This window comes from Triturus cristatus, chromosome 6 (genome assembly GCF_964204655.1).
Source record: "Triturus cristatus chromosome 6, aTriCri1.1, whole genome shotgun sequence".
Lineage (NCBI taxonomy): Eukaryota > Metazoa > Chordata > Amphibia > Caudata > Salamandridae > Triturus > Triturus cristatus.
Window position 1 is genome coordinate 1,459,499,089 of NC_140589.1, and position 20,484 is coordinate 1,459,519,572.

General features: G+C 42.5%; 1 protein-coding gene across 1 annotated transcript in view; it reads left to right on the forward strand.

Moving 5' to 3' along the window:
* The window catches only part of RAB1A (RAB1A, member RAS oncogene family), a 162,282-nt gene that overhangs the window by 61,353 nt on the left and 80,445 nt on the right, over positions 1–20,484 (forward strand). The window contains exon 2 of the mRNA XM_085612521.1: positions 20,355–20,427. Within this exon, the coding sequence (XP_085468647.1) occupies positions 20,355–20,427 (73 nt within the window). The remainder of the gene's footprint in view (positions 1–20,354; positions 20,428–20,484) is intronic.

The window sequence follows — 20,484 nt, forward strand, 5'->3', positions numbered from 1 at the left end:
GTATTTAACCTATATTCATTTCAGATTATGGTGTGACGTGATTGGTGACCCTGGGTGTTTGTGTGGACAAAATACAAGTTTAGTTGAAATAAAATAGAGACCTAATCCATAACAATTTAGATACATAGCACTGCACAGTTGTTGAAAACTGCGAGGTTACCTGTACTGAGAAAGAAGATTAAATGGGAAATTAAATGGTAAGGAGGATACTGCAAAATCAATTATTTCAGTCTGAAGTCTTTCAGAGACAGAGTTGCATTTAAAATATGACTTGCCTCAATAACTGTCTTAGAAGCTTGAGACGTTAGTTTACATTTTTTTTAATAAGTTCAAACTGAGTCGTTGCAGCTTTTGTTTGTTTTTTGATGATGCTAAAAAGCTTTTTGCTTTTTACTAATCTGTTCAGGTTTGCCAAAAGCATTGGCAAAGCCAATAGATCTCAAAGTCAAGGCAGATTGGGCTTTGCCAGTGCTTGATTCACTACCACTTTTATACTCTACCTTGGTTAACATCATGTTGACGCCAGCCACGAACACTGAAGCGCGTTCTTGTTCAGTAGATGTTTCGTTTACACAGCATTGTACCCCGTGTTGCTGAACACTTCCCCCCCCAGTCAGTGCATGCCCATGGGGCAAAAACCTCTCCTTAGCTAGCTGACCTTGCAGTTTCAGGGGTATCACTAAAAAGCAGACTTCTTGATTGTTTTTTACAAACCAGCATTCAGTAACGCGACGCTCAGAAATACTAATTGGCTTTGTTAGTGCTAGTTTTTGTATGGACTTTTCTTTGTGTTCTCATGCTGCTCTAGCAGGATATACTCTGCTTCTCCAAGGGAAGGTATGGATCTTTCATGTAGTCTGTTCTAGAAACACTTTGTACGTACAAATCCACAGACTGCTTATTCTTTACAGAAATGTGTTTACCTTTGCAAGTTTTTTTTATTTGAGGCTTTTGCCAAAAAAACAGACCCTGACCTCAGCCTGTTGACCTACTTCTATTTTAGACCCTTTTCAATAAGTAGCCCTTTGTTCTATGTTGCAAACCTTTGTTCCCCGTGAAGCAGAATGGTATTTGAGATGAATCTTAGGATCACATTTGTGTGAGTAACATTCTTAACCAGTTCCGGAGTCACGCAAGCTGAACGATGATTTGCACGAACAACACCTTAGCCTGAACCACATATTTGCGTGGTTCAGGCTAAGGCAGTCTAGTGTTCGGGATGGGCAGTCCAGTGAATTGTCGGAGGAAGAGGAGAGGTAAGAGGGGTTCGGAGGTGGGTGGGTGGGGTTGTGTGTTAGTTTTTAGGGGGTGGGAGGGGTTCAGGGTCGATTTTAAGGGGTTGGGAATTCAAGTTAGTTTTAAGGGAGTGCGGGGGTTCGTATTAGTTTTTAGGTGATGGGGGTTATGATAGTTTTTTGGGGGTGAGGGGGTTGAGTTAAATTTTAGGGAGTGGTTAGGGTTAGTTATCAGGAGCTTAGGGGGCTTCATGTAAGTTTTTAGGGCTTGGGAGGTGGGGTGTCAACGGGGTAGATTTTAGGGAGTGGGAGGGATTCGGAATAGATTTTAGGGGGTGGTTTACCATGCATTCCTTTCTCACGAAAATTTGTGCTAAAAGAATGCGTGGTAACAGAAATCGTTGCTGAGACGCGGTCATAGTACAGGCCGCGTGGTTTAGGGAGTCGTTGAAGAACTCGTTGTTCCAACATACAACCCATTTGTGTGGCTCCTTGGGAATCTTCCCCACAGGCCACTTTTCCTCAAAATGTGAACGTTTTGTTCTCGTAGCAATAGTGGAAACGACTTTCATCCAAGGGTGAGGTTGGATTAGGAACATAATCTGCAAAATACTTTAATGGTGAAAACTGGTGTAATTAGTGTGTTGGAGAATACCAGAAGCAAAACTGGTCCCCATAGTAATGTTGACTTTAACATTTCAAATCAGTCTCCCTATTTACACGGAATCAAAGACACCTGGGTACATCCGAACGTGGCTGTTTTTAAAGAATTAAGAAGAAAATTAGCGTTTGAGTTGATTGTACCATGTTAAGATTTGCTTTGCTTGGAATGGTAAGGGACATCGTTTCACAGACACTTGACCGGTCTTTTGTGCTTTAATGTATACCTGGAATTGCCTCCACCAGGATAAACTGCCTTATGGAGATGAAACATTTTGTAATGCTGACTGTTAATTGGTATATAAATAGCCATTTAAAAATCTGTTACTCCTAACAGAAAAGTATGGATTTTCGGTTAAACCGTTAAGAGTTCACACTGTACTACGCATACATCTTATTTCAGAATAAATGTGCCTACGTATAAACAGACAAAATTATGTTTGCACTTCATACAAAACCTTTCAGACGATTATGTTCAAGTCGATTCTTTCGATGCAGCTGCTGCACATGTTCTGATTTTTCATTTTTAGCTTGTATGCAGTACACTAATAGGAACATTGTCTCCTTTGCTGGTTATCGGTCTGAAGTTATAAATGGTCTCTTGAATAAGCCTACTTTATCTGACGACCTAGCTATAAACACGTTGTGCAGTATCGTACTTTGCACCAGCCTGCAAACTCTTGTGTGTGTCACTGATGACTTTGTTCTCTGCGACACCGACTTAGATGCTTGCAGAGATAGCCCTAGCGCCACTCCTCTCTCCACGTTGGCACACATCACAATGTAGAGAGAAGAGGAGTCCTTAACCTAGTGTGTAGGAGGTAGGCAGTAAATGAGAATGTAGGAGAGTCAAAAGGGCTATGAGAGGGTATGTGGGGGTCGGAGGTGTCTCAGTTCAGGGGCAACAATCAACACGCTGTACAATATCGAACGTATAGCACAAGTTGCCACTCTAACAAAACAAAAAGCCGTAAACGGAAATTAAGTTCCAAGTAGAAAACGTGTGTGTATAATGTCTCCTTTGTCATCACACGGTAGTAGCACCACTTTCATAGGTGCAGGACCAAACTTAGTCGGTGCAGTACCTACCCTGCTTGCCTCACTAGTTCACCACAGCAGACAATTTGTGAGATTGTTTCTTTATATTTTCTTAAGCCCCTGTATGTTGGAGCACCTTTTTTTTGTGACATTTTTCCTTCACAATGCATATACGCTCAGCTTTTTTTCCAACCTCGACAAGAGATTGCATTTATTGTTCTGAACCTTCCACTCTTTCAAATAGACCCTGAACTGGTGCCAAAAGCACATCTTCCTTTTGCCCATCTTTTGGGAAGACTTGAGGGAATTTGAATGAATTGAGCCTTGTACTCTACTTAACAACAGCCTCTTCTAATTGGGGTTGAGGTGCCTTCTTGATTGCGTTCCCTCCTTGCAACTATGCAGGTAGCCCTTTTCCTTTGCTGTCTGATTCTAATGCTTGCCATCCATATTATCCATATTATGCATATTAAGACCCATTAAAGGGGCTCGGTAAAAGGCTTCTTTGCTTCTGATTTGATCAAAGGCATATAGAGGGTCACTATTTGACCCTTATTGCCCTAAGGGATTTCCCTCCAATGCACAGCACTTTAGTTTTAAGTTAACATGTTTTTTTTTTTTTAGCCTCTCCTTTTTTGCATATAAAAGGTTCCCTGATACGTTAGATTTAATTTTATTTGACATTACACCCCCTCCCTCCAAAAAGTGAACGTAGAAGAGTGGCTTGGTATAATTGCTAGAAGACTCTTACAACAAAGAGCTCCTCAACTGTGTAGCGTGCAACCCATCCCTTGAGATTCAGAGACTTTTCAGTTGTCTGAAGCGTTGCCTTAATAGAACTGTGATGCTGTACAGGCATACATATGTTTCCTTTCTATACCCTGTGTGGACAGTCATAAAAGAGCTGTGCATCCTACTTGTGTTAGGCAGCAGTCCTACTGTCCCAAAATTGGTACATCTCTTAAATAGTAGAGCAATGAGGCTACCTGGGGTGGTGACATTTCTGGAAAATGTAGCTAGTGGGTTTTGTAACCTAGCTTACCACTTAGCATGATTTTGATAAGTTGTCTTTCAATTAATGATGACCGAGAATAAAGTCAGTGAATCTGTTCATTTATTGTAAAGTATGAAGTAGCAGACAAGTGTTTCGCTCTGAACCACAGTATGCCCAAGAGTTTTCTCAATGAGTAATGTGGTTTCAAAGGTTTAAATCAGATGTTCAGTGTTCAATATTATTGTGAGACAAGCTCTATGGTAGGTTTGTTCAGTATGCGGTTCTGGTTACTGGTCAGTTGTCGTCTGACCCTAGATCTGTCTTTTGTGGAACACATGACATTCTATATTGCATATAGAAAACATCCTTCTAAAGTATCTTAATTCAATCTGTCGAAGGCTGAAGATTTTTTTGTAGATGTTCGTCGATAGTCTGTTACTAAGTAAGGAGGACTGCACCTCCCTCAGACTGAAACATTTATAAATTAATGGGCCCTTCATTTGAATGTATGGACTTCTGTGAGTACCAACACTTTTCCTGCAAAGTGAGGAATTTGATTCTTGGCAGGTTAATTGACGACCGACTTTGTATTCTGAACCTTGTACAATATTTAACAATGCGTTTTCCTGTAGCTAGTCTTGCCTTTTGAATGAAGAGGATTATGGATGTTCATGTAAACTGGGCAAAATCATCTTTCTTCCCAAATTCTTCCTTTCTAGTGCAGGTCTCATTTCACAGCAGAGATTTGAAGGAAGTACTTTGGTACTGCCTTGAAAGGGACCAAGGAGATTATAAATTCCATCTTGAAGACCTATACACTGGCTTGCCGACTTCTGAATGCTTCATAGACTGGTAGATAGTGTAATATGTTGGGACATATTTCTAAAGGCTAATGGGTGGCTTGTAGGTAGGCTTAGAGTTGTAGACAAAGAGCAGCACCAAGGGCATGTTAGCTGTTCGAACTGCATTCATGAGTAATATTCCTAGCAATAAATTTGCATTAGCAGTTTCTCACATGTTAATTCTCCTAGCTTTCGCACTAATACTTAATGGGGATCTACCAGGAAAATCTTCATAAAGTCACAAAACAACCCACCCATCACCCAAATAAAGCATTCTAGGGCAGTAGCACAGCCTGCTTCTTTAATGTGATTGTCCACTAGCTCAGTCTTTCTCTCCAAGAGCATGCCCTTCACCAACGTCTCATCTTACAATGAACAATAATAAAAGGTATTTTAGCCTAGTTACTTAAGTTTTATTAATGCTAAGAGGAGTTATTAAAAAGTACTGCCTTAATACCAGTATCACCCTTTTTCAGCTACAAGCCATAAAAATAGAGATAAAACATGATAAATATATATTTAAACGTTAAAATTGAAGCATGTGTACACGAAAGCAAAAAATGAATTTGTAACAAGCAAGCACCATAGTACAATTATTATATACAATAGGTCAACTAAAGAGACCTATACAGTATTACACAGCAAATGTTATGTGAGGGGAGGGAATTGGTAATGACACCCTCTGCTTCTGTTGTCAGACCCCACATTGAGCCGGCACATCACGCACCGAGTCCTCTTAATCATTAACGAGAGACGCCAAACACAAAACATGGTCTCGTGTCGTATCTTGGCATACGAAGAGCCTCTTCATATTTCCTGACCCTATATTCCAGCATACTGGGAGTATCCATTTTTTCCTACCTTTCACATAGGCAGGGCGAAAAAACAGTGCATACTCCACTGTTTCCTTGATGTCACCATAGGAAGGACACCAAACCAACCTGTGGTGAAGGAGAGCACGAGGAGGGGGCCATAATGAAACTGGAGGTAGAGCTTCCTAGTTGCTGTAGGTTCAGTCTCCTCAAGGAACCGCTCCACCCTAAACTCATCCTTCACCAAAATGAAAGCGTTGGACAAGGGTCCAAAGGAGGGTTGTGACTGCATTAGGCTCATTATGTGCTGGTCATAATTGGTTTTGATGTTTATCTTACTAAAGGACATGGCTCTTCCCCCAAAATCCCATTGCCTGACTTTCCAAGGGTTTCTCTGATGTACTTTATCCAAGGGATTTTGTTAGCACCAGGTAGACCCAAAATGTATTCAAACTCCAGGCAATAAGTAAGGAGTTCAGGAGTGGCCGCCTCCAATAAAAAAAAAATTGGTCTCAACCCTATCCCTTCTGAGATATCCCTTCAGAGGCCTATATCAAGCCTCAAGGGAAGTAAAGGGGTGCTAACAGACAGGCCAGTCACTGCCTTAATACAATATTAATACAATATTTAAATGTGTTATCTGAGAGGTTTCTTTTTTTTTTTAAATGCCCTGTCTTGGCTCCAGGCTAAAATACTGTTAGTGGATTTAATGAAGTGGCCTATGACAGAGAGCAGGTTACCTGTAAGTACGTTTCTTTCTTAACCGTTCACTTAGTCCTAGTCTCCAAAGGCTGAATCGGGGTTTGATTTTGGCAATGACATTGCTTGGTAAGGCAGGCACCATGGAAAGTTATTGGCTGTCGCACAATTCTCTTGAAGAGACTGCAGGAGAAATTGCAGCAGCTTATCGTTAAAACTTAGTTATTTCGTAGAAATTAAGAATCTGTATCACATTTCTTTCTCATCTTTGAGGTGGTCATTTGGTTTACAGTGATGTTCACTTTACGATATATCAACATATGTTATGGAAGTGGGGTGGCGGTGATGAAGACCTCCAAAGTCAATATTTGCTTACTCTGAGAGTCCTGCTGTATTGGAGTATGTACTTGAAGCCCTGCCCACTCTCCGCCCATATTTGTCATTGGCTTGTTTCATTGTCCTTCGTAATTGCTGGCTTCTAACTCGTTATTAGACTTTAGTCCCTCCTTAGTACCGCCTTGTCTTCATTTGTAACCTCCCATGAGGACTGCCCCTTTTACTTCGGTTGTTACACTGTACATCTTCATTAGTCTGTAAGCACTATTTTCTTTAATGAGTTTCTCTTACTGCAGGAGGGTCTCTCGTGCGCGGTTGTGACCACCGGCTTGTTTATTTAACTCGTAGGAAACTGGGAGCTCTTCAAGGCCATGGGAGACAGAAGGGGGCAACTCAGCGATGCCTTCTAGCATTTAGAATGCAATAGATTTCGCATTTGCAAGAGTTTATGCTACTGGCATTGTAAATGACCATGCCTTTTATTTATGTTTTAAAAACCAAAACATAAATAAAAGGCATTGTCGTTTACATTGCCAATAGCTCAAACTCTCTCTAAATGTGAGACCTATTGCATTGCACATGCTTGTTTATAATGTTGTGCATATCTCCTACATATTGCAACTGCTTGTCAACTAAAAATAGTTACATTTTAAACTTTATTCTAAACTGAGCAGCGCCCCTTTTTCAGCTGTCGCCCTTATTGTGAAACATCAATAAGTGGCAAGAGTAAACACTGAATGGTCTCACTTATTTCACTCTAGTTTTTGGAGGACTTCGACTAGGACTAGTCCTAGTATAGTTGTGTTAAAAACGAATCCTGGTTGCTGATTGTGGCCATCTGCTAAAAATCGGAAGATTTTCGGGGGGGAGGGGAGGGGGCTATAATAGGAAAGCTACTGACTTGAGGCTATGATTTCTGGCAGAATAATACTTTGCACACATTTGGAACCTTTCCACCAGCTGAATAAATACACTCATCTTTACATGCATGTTTTGTGTTCTCGTTTGGCTTTGGATAGCCTCTAAAAAGTTTGGTTCTCTTTTAAAACCAGCATTGGCATAGCCAAATAGGTCTCGCTTTTGGACCTTATAAGTATTTAGCATTCATGCAAGTTTAAGCTATTGGCATTGTCAATGACAATGCCTTTTATTTATGTTTTAAAAACCAAAACCTAAATAAAAGGAATTGTCATTGACAATGCCAATACCTCAAACTCGCGTACATTCAAGACCTATTGCCTTGCAAAAGCTTGTTATATAGAGCGGACATTACCCATTTGCAATAAAAAAAAAAAAAAAAGCATTTGCAATGCAACAGGTTTCGCATTACTGAATGTTTAAGCTAATGGCGTTGCAAATAATACTGCTACGCCAATAGCTCAAACTTTCAGTAATGAGACTTATTGCATTGCAGATGCTCATTTGTCTCTTTGATATGTTTGCCCTCATAAAACATCTCATATGCTGTTAATGTCTAGATGCGTATGCGGCCTAACGCTTGTAAATACTGAATCTCTAGATTTATATTAAAAACCCAGCATGAAGGTTTCGAGCAAACTAAGCAAGCGAAAGCATATGGAGCTTGTTAGGAGTTTCCAGATGTGGGCCGATTGCGCAGTCATTCGGGATCTCGCACGTATAGCGAGGCGATAGCTAGGAGTTAATAACAGGTGAACACTTTACGGAGGGAAAGGTAAACAAGGAGCCCGCGGACGGGTCGCAAGGCGGCGCAGGTTGGTATCTTGGTTCCCACTCCACATTAAATCAGACGTATTTGCAATGCAATAGGGCTCGCATCATTGAAAGTTTAAGCTACTGGCGTTGCAAATAATACTGCCACACCAATAGCTCAAACTTTAAGTAATGGGAGCTCTATTGCGTTGTAGATGCTGGTTTTAAAAGGTTACATGTCTTATAGACTGTCTGCTGTGACAAGAGAGGGGCGCTCAGGAGACTGCAGCAAGGGAAATGGTTAAGAGTGGAGGAGGGGTGGGTAGATGAGGGTCGGACAGGACAACGAGATCTCTCAACAGTGAACAGCTGGAGGGGCTGATTGGGGGATGGGGAAGAACAGGCTGCTGTGTGTGGGAAAGAAATGAAAATAAACGCGGCGCCGTACATGAACAGTTAAAGGAGCGCGTAAAATGAATGTGGTGCCGTTCATTTACAAATGCATGCGCTCGTGTGTGGAAATGGTGCAGGAGCATCTTGAACACCATGCTGGTGATGGGAGGGGGTCAAGTAGAAGCCGGAAGCTTTTGCTTCAAGTAGCCATAAGCTAGGGGAAGAGATGTTTCTTAGGGAGGACGAAAAAAAAGAAACTCGGAGCACAATTGTCATACCACCCTTTGTACGTAACACCCAAGAAACTATGAGCATTGGCGCACCAATAAAATGTGAACAAACTGCTTGCAATTTCATAACCCCAACAGAGAATTAGTATTGGTAATGTGGCTTCAGAAAGAGTAATGCTGTTAGAACAACAACCTCTAATTCACACCCACAAAATGTCAAACTCCCAGTTCATCCCAACCTTAACACAAAGAAGAGCAAGAAACCTGGCCTCTAATTCAGTAGACTAACTCCCACATGCCTGTAACTATAATATGGACAAACTTTTCTCCAGCTGCTGCAATTATGCACCAAAAATGTAAGCGTCTAGTCATCGAGCATCCAGTCTGCTTTATACCCAACACAGGACCAAAGGCTATACACTGACATTATGCCTTCCCCAAAACAATTCTCACAGCACATAAACCATCACAACAGTGCACCCTGCAAGCACCTGACTAGCCTCCATTCTCACACACACACACTGCTCAGCAAGGCCACCTAAACTGTGCAGCAAAACCTTTAGGCAGTCCAGAAGATGCCACTATGTGCGTTTCAGACATCACAAAGAAGTGATGCAATGGACACACCCAGACAGGTCGTTAGTGTGAGGCAACGCAAGACATAATCATGTCCCATACAAATACCAGTAACTTAGCACTTGAGCTGTGCCTATGTCTTTTGTAAACTCTGGCCACAGATGTGCACTCATGTGTAAGGATGTGATAAAGGGGAACAATGTGCAAGTAACCTTGCTATTTATTGCACATTACTCCAGGTTTACCTCAGTAATTGTATAACGCTGACACAGCACGCTATTTGGTTTCCGACTACTTCAAGAAAAGGGGTGGCTCTAAAGAACAGGGTTGATGTGCTGGAAAAAAAACCCATCTGTAACCATCCTGTCTGCCAGGCACTAAACCAAGCACAAATGCTACACGGGAACTGGTCATGAACACTTGATTTAGTGCGTTGTAACTAATTGAGCCTAGGCTGAAAAATCCGCACGAACACAAGAAGTTTGTGCCTGACATATTGGCTGCATGTACAGGCACCAGTTTATGTCAGGAAAAGCAGACATCACACTTTGAGGGTCAAATCTAAGTTTAAATGATTTTAAAACTATTGAAATAACGCTCTGTTGATATTCTTGCATAGCCAGTGGGTGCGTGCACTTGACGAGTGCCTTTCTATGAATGAGTGCAGCTGACCAGAAGAGAACTCCCTTTACTGCCCCACTCCCATCAACTTAAAAGCCATTTAAATCAGTGTTAGTACAATGACTTTACCTGCAGCAGGTATGCCCTTATTTAGAAGCGCCAGACTTAGTCCCTGACGTGCAGGTCGCTCTGCAGAAAAGGAGCACTTCTCTATAAAATAAAAAAAAAAACCAAGCCCGGCTTCAAAAGTGGTGCGAAAGAGAAAGCAGCGCGACGCGGGGGAGGGGCGGAGGAGCGTTGAAAGTCAGTTGGTGCCTGATCAGGCGCTGAAAGCTGCCAGTTGCGCACATGAACGCAAGCGCTAGGCCAGCCAAAGCAGCTTGTGGTAGCACTTTTTAAAGCCCCTACTAAATGTCTCATAGAGCAGCGCATGCGCTGGCTCAGGCGAGACCTAAAAATAGTGGGCAATGTGTCCACATGTATCTATTAGTTTTGTTTTCCTAGATTGACTGGTTTATCGGGTGGAGCGGTCGTTTGCTGTTTGGTTTCGGCCTATCCCCAGGATAACAGAGTATCTATCATCTAAATGCTGCGTTTGGTTGCAGGAAATATGCTTCTGCAAGTATGTTTAATTTCCCTCAGCCCTAATTTAATTTTTAGGTCTCGCCTGAGACAGCCCAGGCTGTCTCTTCGAGACATTTAGTAAGTGGCTTTTAAAAGTGCCACCAGAGGCTTTTCCTAGCATGAAGCTTGCGTTCATGAGCGCGTGCACGCGTGCAGCAGCCATCTGTCTTTCCTCCGTCTGGCCGTCATGGCTCATAAAGCACAGCGCTCTCCCAAGCCCTCGCTCTGCCCCTCCACCACCACCTCGTCTGCTTCAAAGGGTTTCATTAACAATCCCTTTTTTTTTTTTTTTTTTTTTTTTTTTAGAGCTTTGTTGGTTGAAGTTCGGAGCCGGTCGGTCCGTCCATAAAACACAGAATAAATAAGAACATTTATTTATAGTTAGAAAGTGCTCCACTGTTAATTCTTTGTTGGAAAAAAACAGTGAAAAATAAGAAACAAACCCTAATCTTATTTGGAGGTGGGTGTTGCATGGATTCTCTTCTTTGTCAGTTAATGTAGAGAAATATCGACAAAAGTTACGGAAATGGACTTTGCATTTTTTTAAATGTATTTTGCTTGCAGTATTGTTTTCAGTTAATTTCCTAAACATCTATGTAGACTGGCTAAATAGGGTGTCACTTTAGTATCTGACTCAGCAAGGAGCAGGGTGTAGGCAACGTTTATGATTGAGAAAGTGCTACATTTTTAATTACAGTGATTGGTTTATTTGCATTGAAAAATATTAGAGTATTTTTACTATTTTAAGTCACCCTCTGTCGATTCGTTTCAAAATTAAATGTGCACTAGTTATTTGGCCATACATTTTTGTAAAGTCTTTATCATGCTCTGATATATATATATTTTTTTTAATATATCTCGTTTTGTAAATGGCCATTTTTCAACATAAGGCGTCAGGGCATCTTGAATGCTGTTCTGCTGTTTAGGTACAGCCCTATGCTGGATACCAGGTGTGGTTCAAGCCTGCCCCCCCCCCCCCCCCCTCCCTCTGCCCCCCCTTAAGGAAATTATGTAAGAATAATTTCTGCTTGCGGTCTTCACCCAATCTTTGCACTTCATGTGTGCGATTTGTAATCCTATGTAAAGTCACCCCTATTTATATTTGTATACAGTAGCCATTAAGAGCAGTGTACTATTTTAAATACTAAGTTGATTGATTGCTTATGTCGGCCCTCCGTCTATTGCAGTGGCTACTACTCCTGTAGCTAAACTTGTATACTGGTGGTGTGCTGGAGAGCCTTGGGGCAGAATCTGAGAATCTGCTTTTAATAATGATAATGTGTGAGCTTTAAGCCGAATAGATTGAAAACTAACATTTTCTCCTTTGCCCATGTGACTTACTAAAAATTCATATTACTGCGGGTTGTATTGTATGTATGTATGTATTAAATTCTTATTGAGCGCAACTGTCACCCCAAGGGTATCCTGGCGCTGGACCATAGGTGAGTCATCAGATCAAATACACTACATTACTTTGGAAAGAGATAGGTCTTCAGCTCTTTTTTAAAGGAGGGGAATTCTTGCTTACTCCTTAGCAACAGAGGGAGAGTATTCCACAGTTTAGCTGCTGTAAAACCAAAGGCACGACCACCCATCCTCACTCTAACGAATTTAGGGACTATGGTCAAAAAAGCCGAGGAGGATCTTAAGGGTCTGGCAGCCTGGTACCACGAGAAGAGATGTTGAAGTGGCAGCGGTCCCAACCCATGCAGCGCTCTGAACACAATACAGGCAGCTTTAAAGAGAATACACTGCTGAACAGGCAGCCAATGGAGGTCAGACAGAGCTTCTGAAGATGATGCAGAGCGAGGTCGGTCTAAAGCCAGTTTGGCCGCATGTTTTGAACCCTCTGCAGCCTACCTACTAGAGACTTAGGTGCCCCCAGAAGTAGTGCGTTGCAGTAGTCTAACCTACTGAGTAAAGTACTGCGCACCACCTCTATTCGAGCCTGTGGGGGGAGCAACGGCAAGATTTTACGTAGGGCTCGAAGCAGGCCCATGCACGTAGCTATAGTCTTATTCACCGAGGCATCTAGTTGCAGCCCAGGCTCAAACACAATCCCCAGGTTACGGGCCGATTCCGCCGCTGTCACCGTACCTAAGATAGAGGCTGGCCAGAAACCTTCTGGTAACGTGCGGGAGGGCTGATCCAATGAGCAATGAAGCACTTCAGTCTTTGCCCCATTGAATTGGAGTGAATTGAGTCGAAGCCATTCTGCTGTTTCCGACATACATTGATGGAAAGTGTCCCTCGAAACCGCCTCCTTACCCTCAAAAGAAAAAATCAGTTGTGTATCATCGGCATAATTGATAACCGAGATACCGAAGGATTTTATCTAACTGATTAGGGGCCGGAGGTATAGGTTAAAGAGGATCGGGCTGATCGCAGACCCCTGTGGCACACCCTGCTTCACCTGACGTGTGTCTGACCGAAAAGGTGGTAATGCAACTGCTTGCTGCCTATTTTCCAGGTAAGATTCAAGCCAGCCCAGCGCCAGACCACCCACGCCTGCCCCCTTGAGGCGATCCAGCAGGACAGCGTGATCCACCGTGTCGAACGCGGCCGACATGTCCAGCAGCACCAAAAATGCTGCCTTACCCATATCGACACGCGTTCGCAGATCGTCAAGCACGGTGATCAGGGCGGTCTCGGTCCCATGCGCCGGCCTGAAACCAAACTGGACAGCGTCCAAACAAGCGTTGGATTCCAGAAAGTTTGATAAAGTTCTTGTAACTAACTTCTCTAGAATTTTTATAGGGAATGGAAGCAGCGAGATGGGTCTATAGCTGGCAGGACAAAGCGGGTCCAGGGAGGCCTTTTTTAGCAACGGTGTCACGATTGCGAGCTTCCAGCTATCAGGAACCGTGGCTGAAGTCAAAGACTGACAGCAGATGGTATACAACGGAGGTAGCAACTCTATCTGAAAGGCCTTCCATATCCTATGTGGCAGGGGGTCCAGTGGGGAACCCGACGACACACCATTAGCCACTATGCAGAATTCCTCCAAGGAAGGGATAGGAAAGCAAGATAATAGCTGTTGTTCCCCCTTAACCTCCTCGACACCTGAAGGGTGAGGAGGTTTCCGTGGGGAAGACTCCATCAGGGCCACGTGGCTCGGAGTCGAGAGGCCACTCAAGATGAGTCTGATTTTTTTCCTCAAATGCAGAGGCCAAGGAATCACACAGCTCCTGAGATGGTGTGGTAGCTGGGGCTGCAGAAGCCGGATTTGCTAAGTTGTTAACCAGCTTAAAAAGGGTCTGCGATTTATTAGTGGCTTTAGTCAAAGAGTCTTCCAGAAACTTCGCCTTAGCCAACTTTAGATGGTCTTTATTTTCCCGCAGGGCCTGTCTGTATTGTGCACGATCTGAGTCCGCGTACCCTCTCCTCCAAGCACGCTCCGCCTGTTTACAGCGGAGTTTCTGTTGGCTGAGATCACCAGTGAACCAAGCATTGGTTCTCCGAGGCTTGTTCTTCACCCTTTTTAAAGGGATCAGTACATCCAGTGATGTTACAATCTGTTTACACAGGGTAGTGTAGCTTTTATCCACCGTTTCCTGCACCTCAAAGGTTGTAGGCAACAGGGAAGGTAAACTTTACCCCCTTAGTAGACGGGACCACTGTCTGCTAAATTTATACCCAGCCGAGCTGTCACTGCGCTGCACTCCAGCCACAAAAATAGACATGAGGATCAGAGCATGATCAGTCCAGCATTGATCCAGGACTTCATTAATGGCAACCAACTTTTTATCAGCAAAGACCAGGTCCAAAATGTTCCCCTTCACATGTGTGGGACATTGCACAAGCTGTTCCAGCTGTATGTTGTTGCATGCTTGGCATATTTCTCTGTAGGCTAGATCTTGTGGGCCTAATGGTCGTAAATTAAAATCACCCAGCACTATAAAGTTGGAATGTGAGTTGGATAAATTGTACACAAGGTCAATAAATTGCTGAAAAGAAGGGGCTATACCGGAGGGAGGTCTGTAACACAAAAGACCAGCAAAAACTGTGCCACCCTGAGCCATTAAGGAAAATCCCAGAAGTTCAAAGCCCACCACCTGTTTAACTGTAAACTGTGAGAGGGCAAGTGTGTCTTTACAAATAAACCCCACTCCGCCACCTCTACCCGTAGTTCGAGGGATATGTCTGATGAAATATCCTGGGGGACATGCCCAGGCCAACTCTGCTCCACTATCTGATGTAGTCCAGGTCTCTGTCAGGAATAAAATATCCAATTTAGCTGACTCTATCAACAAAAAGATTTCGTCATAGTGCTTTACAAGGGAGCGGACATTAAGCAGGCCACAGGAGATGGGGGGCGAAGACGGTGGCCACACGGCAGAATCTTTATGTGAGGCCGAGTGGTGGTTCAGAGCACACAGTTCTTCTCGAATACACTAAGTGTGTCCTCATTGGGTCTCTGGAGCCAGGAGGTACCGGGACGCGAACGGGCGCAAACGGGCTTACCTCTGGCGCACCTCCGGCGCGCCCACGGTGCGCCCGCTGCGCGCGAACGCATCTCCATTGATTTTATAGTATTACGCTGCGCGGTTACCGCCTCGTAGGCGTCTGACCCACCCAATATGGCGCCTACAGTGTCCCAAGCCTCACTCACCCACTCAAAGATGGCGGTCAAGCGCCGCTGAACCGGAGCCCCCGCTAGCTAAATCCCGACAAATGCGGGTGATAGAATCGTTTTAAATTGGTTTCAGAAAAACAAAGCCAGTTTCTGCTGGTCCTTTAATGTAAAGTCTGCACAGGTTTTCACGTGGGAAGCAGATAAAGTTTAAATTGTGGTGTTTGACTTTTAAGTGTGCGACTGATGAGGCACTTCTGTGTTTGGGACAGATCTGTCCGGGTAGGCTGTGTTCAGTGGTCCACCTCGCGTTTTCTGTGCCAATCTCCAGGCATAAGAACAGATATTCTCCATTTATGGGCTTTAACTTTGGAACTTTGTGCCACTTACTGTAATAATGTTTAATATTAAATAATCTTTAAAGAAAGTTCACAGAACACCATTGCCCAATCTACATTGCTTAAGGCAATTCTTCAACACGCATAGCCTTGCAGTAGAACCTCCGAGAAAGAAATGCACACATCTCAAGAAACAAAGGGGATGGTGGGGAGAAGGGAGATATATATATTCTGTAACGATAAACACACATGCTTTTAGAATTGCAGTCTCAAAGACGTTGAAAATACAAAGTCCCCATGAACAACATTATACATTTTAAGCCTCCCAACTACCTTTTAAGGGTGTACCTGTCAAAGCCAACCATCTTGAACACTTAGTAAACCATCTCTATGATAAAGGGGCTCAAAGTGGTGTCGGGTGTTGTCAGTTGGTGCTTCCTGGCATTCCAAATAATCATGGGCAGCATTTACCCGAGAAAATGTGTTTTTTTCCAACATGCAAATCTCAGCTTTGCTGGATATAAAAATGGAAGCCTAAAACCTGCTTGTTTAATTTAGCAGGCACTTCAGCCGCAGTAAATGAACATGGAAAGCAATACATTGTTGCCTACCAGGAGCTTCCCCGAAGGGGTGTTTGTCCTGCAGAAAGAGCCACTACTTTCTCCAGCACCGTGGTGGGCATCCAGCAGTGCGCTTGGCATGAGTAGGGGCACAGGTTGCATGATAGTCTCTGTTATGCTTTAGGGGCACCCTTGCAGAGCGCGCAGGTTAACTGGGAATAGAGAGCAGAAGTGGAGGATTCACAGTGCAAGGTCTCTCGGCCGTGAGAAACCGACAGCTGTGTGTGTGCTTGGAGGGTGCGGGAGAGCTCAGAGCGAGAGGAGGGAGGGGAAAGCCACATACAAACAGGCAGACAGAAGGGCACATCAGTACATCCGTGAAGCCCTGCTGATAAGCAGAAGGGAAAGGAAAAGAGTGCGCAGGAACAAACATAAATAACCAGCATTGGCATAGCCAATAGGTTTCGCCTTTGGGGCCTTGTAAGTATTTAGTTATGCAGCACAATATCCTTGGTGCAACAACACCAACTGTTGCATGGCTAAACACTTATAAGGTCCCAAAGGCAAGACCTATTGACTATGCCAATGCTTGTTTTAAACAGCTAGCAGCTGTTGCGTAAAAAAAAATACTAATAATCCGCATAGTACTGTAACAATAAATGCAGCATAGAAAGTGTTTTTTAAAGAAAGTTTATCAGAATTGTGTGTCGGGAGTGTGACTTTTATGTAGTTTATGCATATGATGCTGCCTTGGTATGGCAATTTTAGCGATTCAGTAGTGTTTGGTAATAATTTTGCCTTTGGGACCTTGTCTAGCCAGACGTTTAATGTAGTACATTAGTTATATTTACGATAAGCTTCGAACAGCCTTGAGGAGTTGCCAAATTACAAGCTTCAGTAAAACTTAACTCATAATGATGAAAAAAAAGCTGTCTAATTTAAGGGCATCGATGACCGGATGAAGGGTATCATGTGGGCTGCATCTTGTAGGGCTGTGATAAAGAAAGTGAAAATAAATTCAGAAACTGCTTGGGAATGCAATTTTTTAAATCTGGTGTTCCCCACCAAATAGCTCCAAAGTAACCAAATACTATACGTATTTTTATTTATTTTAGCCTTTTTCCTCTTTTTTTGCTTACCAGGCTCAAATAGCATCTTAGCATAAAGTGAATAAAAAACGTAGATATTTGCAAACAGCAAAGTTGCATGGTAGTTTGATTAAATTGCTGTGCAAAGTGAGATGAGACTTGAAACATAAGGCACTTTTTGAGAATATTCAGACAATTATAACAGTAAATATACACATGCAGGGAGATTAAAAGATCCTACCTGCAAATGTAGTAAACATGGAAGAATGCAAACCCTGGTCCAAGTTCAGTCAGAGAAATGCAAACATAATAACCTAGGACATGATTTTAGAAGACTACTTTGCAATGCAATGCAATAGATCTCGCATTTGCGTGAGTTTGTTATTGGCATTGTAAATGTCAATGCCTTTTATTTATCTGTTTTGATAATTAACAGATAAAAAGGCATTGTCATTTACAATGCCAATAGCTCAAACGCTTGTAAATGCTGCACCTAATTCACTTCCAAGAAACAATCACCATTGTCCCGGGCTGCTTGGCAAGTTAAAGCACGCAAGGCCCGTTGAATGTTGCAGGAAAGCATGTAGTGCCTGCAGTACGAGAAACTCACTAAAGAAAATAGTGCTTACAGACTAAATAAGGCATACCGTGTAACGGAAGTAAAAGGGCCAGTCCACATGGAAGGTTACAAATGAAGACAAGGCAGTACTAAGGAGGGACTAACAAGCCTTTTAACGGATCAGAAGCCAGCACTTACAAAGGACAATGACACAAGCCAATGAAAAATATGGGCGTAGCTTCAATTCCATACTCTAATAGAGCATGCCTCGCAGAGAAGCGCATGCATTGCCCAGGCGCAACCTAAAAAGGGAAGAAGTACAGTTTAAAGTAATGTCCAGCACTTAAGCACTATATCAAAGAGCGATCACCTTGGTGGAGAGGTAGCAGGTTTGACGAAGTTACTAGCAGAGGTAGAGGAATGAAGTTCAGATTCTAAGGCAGAACCCAAGCTCAATGACAAGAGGGCGCATTACTGATTGAACACGAGTCTGTCGAAGGTCAGCACTGCAGAGCATACTTTGCATCCCAACAATGTTCGTGTTCTCCGCCAGTTGAAGGGATGGAGTTAAAGGATCCTGTGTATGAGGCATGGCAGTTTATAAATATGTGACGTTAAATAGGGGTCTACAACATGATACAAGCATTTTGTACTATTATACGAGACACATTGAATGGGAGCCAGTTGAGTCTTCGGTAAATGAAAGAGCACCATGATTAATCTGTAAAGGACTAAGATTTTAATCAAATGTAGTCCTCTACCAGCAAAAGGTTTTTGATATCTTTAAACATAAGTTGAATTTTGTCATAGTATTCACAATGCCTTGCAAATCTAGTCCACCATGCAAAATATAGCCCAAGCATTTGATATTTGGGATAACGAACAATTTAGACTTCGACCAGACTTGTACTAATGAGTTAGAGGGATCCAAATGGATTAATGGAAGTTGAGTCGTCTTGTGTGTTTGAGAAAGCAGAGTTATGTCCGAAGGTTTTTTTTGTTTGTTTTGGATACAGCTGCATGTATTTATCATATTCACATTAGTTTGTAGGTGTCCACTGAGAGGATCCACATATATATTGAATAATATAGTAGCTAAAATGGAACCTTTGGGTTCATTAAAAGGAATCTGATGTGGATGGTGAAGACGTTATCACACTTTACATGTCGGCAGTGGTGGTTGAGCAAGATGAAAACCGATTTAGCATATAACCATTTGGTTTTTATGGGCATCAAAGAGGTCTGTGTGCTCCACTATATGGAGGACAATTTGGGGAGAATCAGGAGACTGGGTTCCCCTTTCCCAAGAATGTAGACAATCTTCAACGGTTTGTAGCATAGAAGTATCAGTACTTTATTCCTCTGTAAGCTCGATGGGTGGATGGATGAGTGGCAAGTAGCATGATGATACAGTTATGGTGGAATGCAATAAAGAAGCTTCTAATAACTTTGAGCCAGGAACAGGTGATCAGTAATTATCCGGTAGCTGTTGAGGTCGTCCGGAACTGCATTTGCTTTATAGGCAGTCACAGAAATTTGCAGTGGAAATGAGGAGTTACAAATGTTTGACCGAATGTGGGGCAGTATGATGGCCGAGCAATTTAGCAAGAGAAGACTGGATGCGTTTGTTGTATAGTTGCAAGGTAGCAGGCTTTTGGCAATTTTGATCCCCTAATAGGGGATGGGCTGAAGGCAAGCCAGTTGATTGTTAATTAACTCCTGACTTCAGTGGGCTTTGGGGCATGTCCTGGAGTAGGGACAGTAATAGGTGTTTCTCATCAGTAAAGAATTCAGAATAACGCTCACCTATTGGAGAAGCATTTTTGCGAAACTATTGGAGTTATAGACTTTTATGAAATCGCACCATTTCTGGGATGGTTATCAGTCAAGTTTGATTTTATGAAGGATTGTTTAGCTTGAACATTAGTCCATTTGCTCATCAGTTGACTAATACAGTAACAGAATTATAAAATAATACTGCTTAAACCTATTTTCCATAGTCCTTACTTTATCTTCATTGAGTTCCACTGAACCGATTTCTGGAGTTATTTTTCAGCTTGAATGTCCATGTTATTGATATTTACAAAGTTTTTGTAGGTGCGAGAGAGAGCCTGCAATAATTAGTGTTAGTCGTTTGGCAGGACCATCACAATCTAACCTTTTTATGGGTCAACATTTTTAAATTCAGAACAAAAATAGTCTAGTTTGTTTTGACCAAGACCAGGAGTCATCTGAATTTAGAGTGATTGGATAATGGAAATTATCTAGATACTCGACTATTACAGGATGTTCAGTTTAGAGGAAGGCAGGCTTTGAGAGTGTGAGATCTAAGTTGGATTCCTTTGTATTGGCCTGTTAAGTACAGAATTGAAAAAGTTTGTTGCTTTCGAGGAAAGAACTTAGGGGAATATAATTGTCAGAGCCGTCCTTTGTACATAGTCTGCTAAAATATGATTAGCATTGAATGTGTTTTTAATTTGAATGTTTTTGTTTTATTTTTTACAGTGATTATTTATTCAAATTGCTGCTCATTGGAGACTCTGGCGTTGGAAAGTCCTGCCTTCTGCTTAGGTTTGCAGTAAGTTCCTTGCTAATTGTGTACACCCACATTTCATTTTCCTCCATAAATGCCAAA